This window comes from Salmo salar, unplaced genomic scaffold (genome assembly GCF_905237065.1).
Source record: "Salmo salar unplaced genomic scaffold, Ssal_v3.1, whole genome shotgun sequence".
In the NCBI taxonomy this organism is placed as follows: domain Eukaryota; kingdom Metazoa; phylum Chordata; class Actinopteri; order Salmoniformes; family Salmonidae; genus Salmo; species Salmo salar.
Window position 1 is genome coordinate 34,414 of NW_025548489.1, and position 10,587 is coordinate 45,000.

A 10,587-nucleotide genomic window follows, 5' to 3' on the forward strand; every position below is an offset into this window, starting at 1 on the left:
TATAACAGTAGGGCGTGGGTAAGGTGTCTCTATAACAGTAGGGTGTGGGTAAGGTGTCTATAACAGTAGGGCGTGGGTAAGGTGTCTCTATAACAGTAGGGCGTGGGTAAGGTGTCTCTATAACAGTAGGGCGTGGGTAAGGTGTCTATAACAGTAGGGCGTGGGTAAGGTGTCTCTATAACAGTAGGGTGTGGGTAAGGTGTCTCTATAACAGTAGGGCGTGGGTAAGGTCTCTATAACAGTAGGGCGTGGGTAAGGTGTCTCTATAACAGTAGGGCGTGGGTAAGGTATCTCTATAACAGTAGGGTGTGGGTAAGGTGTCTAACAGTAGGGCGTGGGTAAGGTGTCTCTATAACAGTAGGCCGTGGGTAAGGTGTCTATAACAGTAGGGCGTGGGTAAGGTGTCTATAACAGTAGGGCGTGGGTAAGGTGTCTCTATAACAGTAGGGCGTGGGTAAGGTATCATGGGGAAGGTCTGTGTAGATAATTCCTAGGCGCCACATGAAATCGTATATCTGCATTAATCAATTGACTTGAAGTTGGACAAAAACAGACAACTATTTTCAGGTGAGGAAGACATTGTCAAGAACACACAATCATCCATTGACTCTATAACAGAGATGGACCCATATAACCTGGACCCCTCTATAACCTGGACCCATATAACCTGGACCCCTCTATAACCTGGACTCCTCTCCCATATATCCTGGACTCCTCTCCCATATAACCTGGACCCCTCTCCCATATATCCTGGACCCCTCTCCCATATATCCTGGACTCCTCTCCCATATAACCTGGACCCCTCTATAACCTGGACCCCTCTATAACCTGGACTCCTCTCCCATATAACCTGGACCCCTCTATAACCTGGACTCCTCTCCCATATATCCTGGACTCCTCTCCCATATATCCTGGACCCCTCTCCCATATATCCTGGACTCCTCTCCCATATAACCTGGACCCCTCTATAACCTGGACCCCTCTATAACCTGGACTCCTCTCCCATATATCCTGGACCCCTCTCCCATATATCCTGGACTCCTCTCCCATATATCCTGGACTCCTCTCCCATATATCCTGGACTCCTCTCCCATATAACCTGGACCCCTCTCCCATATATCCTGGACCCCTCTCCCATATATCCTGGACTCCTCTCCCATATAACCTGGACCCCTCTATAACCTGGACCCCTCTCCCATATAACCTGGACTCCTCTCCCATATATCCTGGACTCCTCTCCCATATATCCTGGACTCCTCTCCCATATATCCTGGACTCCTCTCCCATATATCCTGGACTCCTCTCCCATATAACCTGGACCCCTCTATAACCTGGACTCCTCTCCCATATATCCTGGACTCCTCTCCCATATATCCTGGACTCCTCTCCCATATAACCTGGACCCCTCTCCCATATAACCTGGACTCCTCTCCCATATATCCTGGACCCCTCTCCCATATAACCTGGACCCCTCTATAACCTGGACCCCTCTCCCATATAACCTGGACCCCTCTATAACCTGGACCCCTCTATAACCTGGACCCCTCTATAACCTGGACCCCTCTATAACCTGGACCCCTCTATATCCTGGACTCCTCTCCCATATAACCTGGACCCCTCTATAACCTGGACTCCTCTCCCATATATCCTGGACTCCTCTCCCATATAACCTGGACCCCTCTCCCATATAACCTGGACTCCTCTCCCATATATCCTGGACCCCTCTCCCATATATCCTGGACTCCTCTATAACCTGGACCCCTCTATAACCTGGACTCTCCCACATTTAACCTGGATATTAAGGGCTTCCACCATTTTAAAGTAGTCACCTGGATGGAACGATCATTGGGTGCTAAGGTTGGGAAATGACTAAGCTACTGTATATCATGGCCACAATGTTCCAGACTGCTGCAGGTGACTGCTCTCTCATAGGCACCACTGCATTAGCAGCTGGCTTTGGTCATTGACTGTCTATGAATCGCTTCCTCTTCCCTCTATACAAAGAGTTGGTCAGAGGGACTGACTTCCTGTCCTGGTGACCACTTCCTCTCCAGCGGCCAGTCTCCTGTACAGATCGCTGAGCTCGTCTGGTCCGGGTCGGTCCGAATCCGGCGTAGACGGGATGTCAAAGTCCGAAGACATCTGAGACTCCGTTGGCTCTGATTGGTTAGTGTGGTTGCCACACTCCTCCCCCCAAGCCTCCAGATTGGTCAATGCATCTCCCTGACACCGGTCTTCTGATTGGATGAGCATGCTGTCAGCCTGACTCGGGCCTCGCCCAGCCGAGAGAGGAATTGACGGCGAGGGGAGTGTGACGAAGTCATCAACAAACAGCTCTGGGGTCTGGGAGCCTGTCAGTGGAGAGTGGGAGGGGCTTGTGTGAGAGCAGGAGTTTGGTTGGCTGGTCTGGCTGTCCGTCAGTATCTCCGTGGTGAAAAACTCCTCCCAGCGAGGAGGGGGGCCAGAATTAGATACAGACCCCTCATCCCTCTCCTCCCCACCTCTCTCTCCTTCCTCCAGGTCTCTCTCCTCCCCACCTCTCTCTCCTTCCTCCAGGTCTCTCTCCTCCCCACCTCTCTCTCCTTCCTCCAGGTCTCTCTCCTCCCCACCTCTCTCTCCTTCCTCCAGGTCTCTCTCCTCCCCACCTCTCTCTCCTTCCTCCAGGTCTCTCTCCTCCCCACCTCTCTCTCCTTCCTCCAGGTCTCTCTCCTCCCCACCTCTCTCTCCTTCCTCCAGGTCTCTCTCCTCCCCACCTCTCTCTCCTTCCTCCAGGTCTCTCTCCTCCCCACCTCTCTCTCCTTCCTCCAGGTCTCTCTCCTCCCCACCTCTCTCTCCTTCCTCCAGGTCTCTCTCCTCCCCACCTCTCTCTCCTTCCTCCAGGTCTCTCTCCTCCCCACCTCTCTCTCCTTCCTCCAGGTCTCTCTCCTCCCCACCTCTCTCTCCTTCCTCCAGGTCTCTCTCCTCCCCACCTCTCTCTCCTTCCTCCAGGTCTCTCTCCTCCCCACCTCTCTCTCCTTCCTCCAGGTCTCTCTCCTCCCCACCTCTCTCTCCCTCCTCCCCCTCCTCATCGTCATTAGATTCGGTACAGTCCATGTAGTCTCCGGTGACGAGAGGTGTGAAGGGAAGAGGATCGTCGGGAGGGTTAGTGAGCGTTGTGGGTGTGGCCTCCTGCATCATCACCCTCTTCCTGACAGGGGCCAGGTCCGCCCCCTCAAACAGCCAATCAGCACGGTCCACATCTGATATAAAAAAAAAAAACAGAGCCAATCACAAAGCGGTGAAATAATGTAGAAAGGCTGGTTGGAAGGGACAGCTGGCTGTGGTCAGGAGAGAGACTCACCGTGGGTTTGCTGCTCTGGTCTGGTGCGTTTCAGTGTTCCCAGAGGTCTGTAGACCACAGCTGAAGAGGACACGTCTCTACACATGGACTTCAACCTGGAGACAGACGGTCACACGTACGCTAACAAATGCAGTGCATTCGGAAAGTATTCAGACCCCTTCCCTTGTTACACATTTTGTTACGTTACAGCCTTATTCTACAATGGAGGAAAACAGTTGTTTAATCCATCTGTTACGTTACAGCCTTATTCTACAATGGAGGAAAACAGTTGTTTAATCCATCTGTTACGTTACAGCCTTATTCTACAATGGAGGAAAACAGTTGTTTAATCCATCTGTTACGTTACAGCCTTATTCTACAATGGAGGAAAACAGTTATTTAATCCATCTGTTACGTTACAGCCTTATTCTACAATGGAGGAAAACAGTTATTTAATCCATCTACAGAAAGCTGATTCACATCAGTGACAGACCTGATCAGTATTCAGACCCTTTGCTATGAGGCTCCAAATGGAGTTCAGGTGCTTCCTGTTTCCATTGATCATCCTTGAGATGTTTCTACAACTTGATTGAAGTCCACCTGTGGTAAATTAAATTGATAGGACATGATTTGGAAAGGCTCACACCTGTCTATATAAGGTCCCACAGTTGACAGGTAGAGCAGAAACCAAGCCATGAGGTCGAAGGAACTGTCCGTAGAGCTCCGAGACAGGATTGTGTCGAGGCACACATCTGGGGGAAGGGTACCAAAAAATAAATCTGCAGCATTGAAGGTCTAAGAACACAGTGGCCTCCATCATTCTTCAATGGAAGAAGTTTGGAACCACCAAGACTCCTCCTAGAGCCGGCCGCCCGGTCAGGGAGGTGACCAAGAACCCGATGGTCACTCTGACAGAGCTCCTCTGTGGAATTGGTTGTCCTTCTGGAAGGTTAACCCAGCACTCCACCAATCAGGCCTTTATAGTAGAGTGGACAGACGGAAGCCACTCCTCAGTAAAAGGCACGACGAAAAGACTCTCAGACCATGAGAAACAAGATTGAACTCTTTGGCCTGAATGCCAAGCGTTACGTCTGGAGAAAACCAGGCGCCGCTCATCATCTGGCCAATACCATCCCTACAGTGAAGCGTGGTGGCAGCATCATGCTGTGAGGATGTTTTTCAGCAGCAGGGACTGGGAGACTAGTCAGGATCGAGGGAGAGATGAACGGAGCAAAGTACAGAGAGATCCTTGATGAAAACCTGCTCTAGAACGCTCAGGACCTCAGACTGGGGTGAAGGTTCACCTTCCAACAGGACAACGACCCTAAGCACACAGCCAAGACAACACTGGAGTGGCTTCAGGACAAGTCTCTGAATGTCCTTGAGTGGCCCAGCCAGAGCCTGGACTTGAACCTGATCGAACAGCTCTGGAGAGACCTTAAAATAGCTGTGCAGCGACGCTCCCCATCCAACCTGACAGAGCTTGAGAGGATCTGCAGAGAAGAATGGGAGAAACTCCCCAAATACAGGTGTGCCAAACTTGTAGCGTCAAACCCAAGAAGACTCGAGGCTGTAATCGCTGCCAAAGGTGCTTCAAAGTATTGAGTAAAGGGTCTGAATACTTATATAAATGTGATGATTTTTTAATATTTGATACATTTGCAAAAATGTCTTAACCTGTTTTTGCTTTTATTATGGGGTTTTTATCAATTTTAGAATAAGGCTGTGGAAAAAGTGAAGGGGTCTGAATACTTTCCCAATGCACTGAACACACACAGGCCTAATCCTCCACAGTCCTGTCATGGATTCAACAGCATTGGGTTAAGACATCTGCATGCTTCCCAGACGAAACATTACAGTAGAGTTCATCTACACTGAACTACAATATAACATTATGGTAGAGTTCATCTACACTGAACTACAATATAACATTATGGTAGAGTTCATCTACACTGAACTACAATATAACAGTACGGTAGAGTTCATCTACACTGAACTACAATATAACATTATGGTAGAGTTCATCTACACTGAACTACAATATAACATTACAGTAGAGTTCATCTACACTGAACTACAATATAACATTACAGTAGAGTTCATCTACACTGAACTACAATATAGTAGAGTTCATCTACACTGAACTACAATATAGTAGAGTTCATCTACACTGAACTACAATATAACATTATGGTAGAGTTCATCTACACTGAACTACAATATAGTAGAGTTCATCTACACTGAACTACAATATAACATTACAGTAGAGTTCATCTACACTGAACTACAATATAACAGTACAGTAGAGTTCATCTACACTGAACTACAATATAACATTATGGTAGAGTTCATCTACACTGAACTACAATATAACATTATGGTAGAGTTCATCTACACTGAACTACAATATAACATTACAGTAGAGTTCATCTACACTGAACTACAATATAACATTACGGTAGAGTTCATCTACACTGAACTACAATATAACAGTACAGTAGAGTTCATCTACACTGAACTACAATATAACAGTACGGTAGAGTTCATCTACACTGAACTACAATATAGTAGAGTTCATCTACACTGAACTACAATATAACATTACAGTAGAGTTCATCTACACTGAACTACAATATAGTAGAGTTCATCTACACTGAACTACAATATAACATTATGGTAGAGTTCATCTACACTGAACTACAATATAACATTATGGTAGAGTTCATCTACACTGAACTACAATATAACATTATGGTAGAGTTCATCTACACTGAACTACAATATAACATTACAGTAGAGTTCATCTACACTGAACTACAATATAGTAGAGTTCATCTACACTGAACTACAATATAACATTATGGTAGAGTTCATCTACACTGAACTACAATATAACATTATGGTAGAGTTCATCTACACTGAACTACAATATAACATTATGGTAGAGTTCATCTACACTGAACTACAATATAACATTACAGTAGAGTTCATACATCTACACTGAACTACAATATAACATTATGGTAGAGTTCATCTACACTGAACTACAATATAACATTACAGTAGAGTTCATACATCTACACTGAACTACAATATAACATTATGGTAGAGTTCATCTACACTGAACTACAATATAACAGTACAGTAGAGTTCATCTACACTGAACTACAATATAACATTATGGTAGAGTTCATCTACACTGAACTACAATATAACATTATGGTAGAGTTCATCTACACTGATCTACAATATAACAGTACAGTAGAGTTCATCTACACTGAACTACAATATAACATTACAGTAGAGTTCATCTACACTGATCTACAATATAACATTACAGTAGAGTTCATACATCTACACTGAACTACAATATAACATTATGGTAGAGTTCATCTACACTGAACTGCAATATAACATTACAGTAGAGTTCATACATCTACACTGAACTACAATATAACAGTACAGTAGAGTTCATCTACACTGAACTACAATATAACATTATGGTAGAGTTCATCTACACTGATCTACAATATAACAGTACAGTAGAGTTCATCTACACTGAACTACAATATAACATTATGGTAGAGTTCATCTACACTGAACTACAATATAACATTATGGTAGAGTTCATCTACACTGAACTACAATATAACATTACAGTAGAGTTCATACATCTACACTGAACTACAATATAACATTATGGTAGAGTTCATACATCTACACTGAACTACAATATAACATTACAGTAGAGTTCATCTACACTGAACTACAATATAACATTACGGTAGAGTTCATCTACACTGAACTACAATATAACATTATGGTAGAGTTCATCTACACTGAACTACAATATAACATTACAGTAGAGTTCATCTACACTGAACTACAATATAACATTACGGTAGAGTTCATCTACACTGAACTACAATATAACATTACGGTAGAGTTCATCTACACTGAACTACAATATAACATTATGGTAGAGTTCATCTACACTGAACTACAATATAACATTATGGTAGAGTTCATCTACACTGAACTACAATATAACATTACGGTAGAGTTCATCTACACTGAACTACAATATAACATTACAGTCGAGTTCATACATCTACACTGAACTACAATATAACATTACAGTAGAGTTCATACATCTACACTAAACTACAATATAACATTACGGTAGAGTTCATACATCTACACTGAACTACAATATAACAGTACAGTAGAGTTCATCTACACTGAACTACAATATAACATTATGGTAGAGTTCATCTACACTGAACTACAATATAACATTACAGTAGAGTTCATCTACACTGAACTACAATATAACATTATGGTAGAGTTCATCTACACTGAACTACAATATAACATTACAGTAGAGTTCATCTACACTGAACTACAATATAACAGTACGGTAGAGTTCATCTACAATATAACAGTACGGTAGAGTTCATCTACAATATAACAGTACGGTAGAGTTCATCTACAATATAACAGTACGGTAGAGTTCATCTCAACATGTATACTGTTGGTCCCGTGTTTCAGGAGCTGAAATAAAAGATCCCAGAAAAGTTCCATATGCATCAAAAAAACGAATTTCTCTAAAATGTTGCGAATAGATTTGCTTACATTCCTGTTAGTGAGCATTTCTCCTTTGCCAAGATAATCCATCCACCTGACAGGTGTGGCATATCAACAAGCTGATTAAACAGAATGATCATTACACAGGTGCACCTTGTGCTGGGGACAATAAAAGGCCTTTCTAAAATGTGCAGTTTTTTTTTTACAACACTACCACAGAGCTCTCACATTGAGGGAGCATTCGATTGGCTGACTGCAGGAATATCCACCAGAGCTGTTGCCAGATCATTTAATGTTAATTTCTCTACCATAAGCCGCCTCCAACGTCGTTTTAGAGAACTTGGCAGTACGTCCAACCGGCCTCACAACCTGCAGACCACGTGTTACCATGCCAACCAAGGACCTCCACATCCGGCTTCTTCACCTGCGGGATCGTCTGAGACCAGCCACCCGGACAGCTGATGAAACTGTAGAATTTCTGCACAAACTATAAGAAACCGTCTTGGGGAAGCTCGTCTGCTCGTCGTCCTCAGCAGGGTCTTGACCTGACGGCAGTTCGGCACGCTGGAGAAATGTGCTTTCACGGGTGAATCGCGATTTCAACTGTACCTGGTAGATGGCAGACAGCTTTTATGGCGTTGTGTTGGCGAGCGGTTTACTGATGTTAATGTTGTGAACAGAGGGCCCCATGGTGGAGGTGGGGTTATGGTATGGGCCCCATGGTGGAGGTGGGGTTATGGTATGGGCCCCATGGTGGTGGTGTGGGGTTATGGTATGGGCCCCATGGTGGAGGTGTGGGGTTATGGTATGGGCCCCATGGTGGAGGTGGGGTTATGGTATGGGCCCCATGGTGGAGGTGGGGTTATGGTATGGGCCCCATGGTGGAGGTGGGGTTATGGTATGGGCCCCATGGTGGAGGTGTGGTTATGGTATGGGCCCCATGGTGGGGGTGTGGGGTTATGGTATGGGCCCCATGGTGGAGGTGGGGTTATGGTATGGGCCCCATGGTGGAGGTGGGGTTATGGTATGGGCCCCATGGTGGAGGTGGGGTTATGGTATGGGTCCCATGGTGGAGGTGGGGTTATGGTATGGGTCCCATGGTGGAGGTGGGGTTATGGTATGGGCCCCATGTTGGAGGTGGGGTTATGGTATGGGCCCCATGTTGGAGGTGGGGTTATGGTATGGGCCCCATGGTGGAGGTGGGGTTATGGTATGGGCCCCATGGTGGAGGTGGGGTTATGGTATGGGCCCCATGGTGGAGGTGGGGTTATGGTATGGGCCCCATGGTGGAGGTGGGGGAGATCCTGAGGCCATTCATCAGTCTCCATCACCCCATGTTTCAGCATGATAATGCACAGCCCCATGTTGCTAGGATCTGTACACATTTCCTGGAAGTTGAAAATCTCCCAGTTCTTCCATGGCCTGCATACACACCCGACATGTCAGCTATTGAGCATGTTTGGGATGCTCTGGATCGAGGTGTACGACGGCGTGTTCCAGTTCCCACCAATATCCAGTAACTTCTCAGAGCCATTGGAGAGGAGTGGGGACGACATTCCACAATCAACAGCCTGATCAACTCTATGTGAAGGAGATGTGTCGCGCTGCTTGAGGTAAATGGTGGAGACACCAGATACTGACTGGTTCTGATCCAGACCCACTACCTGTTCTTTTAAAAGGTACCTGTGACCAACCGATATCTATATTCCCAGTCATGTGACCTCCATAGATTAGGGCCTAATGAATGCATTTCCATTGACTGGTTTCCTCATATGAACTAATGGTTGTGTTTATATTGTTGTTCGGTGTGTTATGTTGACATTTTGGGACATTTTTGTTCGTTTTGGACTTCGGAGAGGGGTTTTCCGGGCTGCTCAGGTACTAAATGTCTTTCTGGAGGCAAGTCGAAGTTCTGAGCCGAAGTCTCAGCCCCTACGTCAACAGCTGGGATTCTTCAATAAAGTCTTTGTTGTCATTCAACGAGAGAACTCGTTTTCATGCACATTTTTTTCCATAGAGAAATACTGCACCAAACATCTTAGTTAGATGTGAAATTGTGCGACTAATTTTGACAAAAACTTGAATGTTGAGTTGTCTTCAATTCATTGTGATTATTTTGAGGTGTATAATGGCTACGGTTCAGCTAGCCGGGGTTCAGCTAGCCGGGGTTCAGCTAGCCGGGGTTCAGCTAGCCGGGTTCACCTAGCCGGGTTAATTAATTGTGATTATTTTGAGGAAGTGTATAATGGCCGGGGTTCAGCTAGCCGGGGTTCAGCTAGCCGGGTTAATTAATTGTGATTATTTTGAGGAAGTGTATAATGGCCGGGGTTCAGCTAGCCGGGGTTCAGCTAGCCGGGGTTCAGCTAGCCGGGTTAATTAATTGTGATTATTTTGAGGAAGTGTATAATGGCCGGGGTTCAGCTAGCCGGGGTTCAACTAGCCGGGGTTCAGCTAGCCGGGGTTCAGCTAGCCGGGTTCAGCTAGCCGGGTTAATTAATTGTGATTATTTTGAGGAAGTGTATAATGGCTACGGTTCAGCTAGCCGGGGTTCAACTAGCCGGGGTTCAGCTAGCCGGGGTTCAGCTAGCCGGGTTAATTAATTGTGATTATTTTGAGGAAGTGTATAATGGCTACAGTTCAGCTAGCCGGGGTTCAGCTAGCCGGGTTAATTAATTGTGATT

The 10,587-nt window shown here is 45.5% G+C and overlaps 2 protein-coding genes across 4 annotated transcripts in view; both read right to left on the reverse strand.

The window, feature by feature from the left end:
* Nucleotides 1–230: 230 nt before the first annotated feature.
* Nucleotides 231–1,709, reverse strand: LOC123733100 (uncharacterized). Of its 3 annotated transcripts, XM_045712449.1 has the most exons (4): nt 1,627–1,709; nt 1,332–1,441; nt 829–1,292; nt 310–772 (listed from the first exon to the last, which is right to left on the reverse strand). In XM_045712449.1, exons 1-4 carry the CDS (start codon nt 1,707–1,709, stop codon nt 521–523), a joined length of 909 nt encoding a protein of 302 aa, XP_045568405.1. In that variant the 3' UTR covers nt 310–520. The 3 variants fall into 3 exon arrangements, 2 of the variants coding, with proteins under 2 accessions (XP_045568405.1, XP_045568404.1); XM_045712448.1 differs by having other exon boundaries at nt 829–1,441; XR_006763598.1 differs by having other exon boundaries at nt 231–1,441; nt 1,481–1,685.
* A 301-nt stretch (nt 1,710–2,010) lies between these two features.
* LOC106595226 (protein artemis) overlaps nt 2,011–10,587 on the reverse strand; it is a 34,186-nt gene continuing 25,609 nt past the window's right edge. Inside the window, exons 13-15 of the mRNA XM_045712445.1 lie at nt 3,341–3,435; nt 2,968–3,239; nt 2,011–2,595 (exon numbers count right to left, since the gene is read on the reverse strand). Coding sequence (XP_045568401.1) covers nt 2,011–2,595; nt 2,968–3,239; nt 3,341–3,435 — 952 coding nt within the window. The remainder of the gene's footprint in view (nt 2,596–2,967; nt 3,240–3,340; nt 3,436–10,587) is intronic.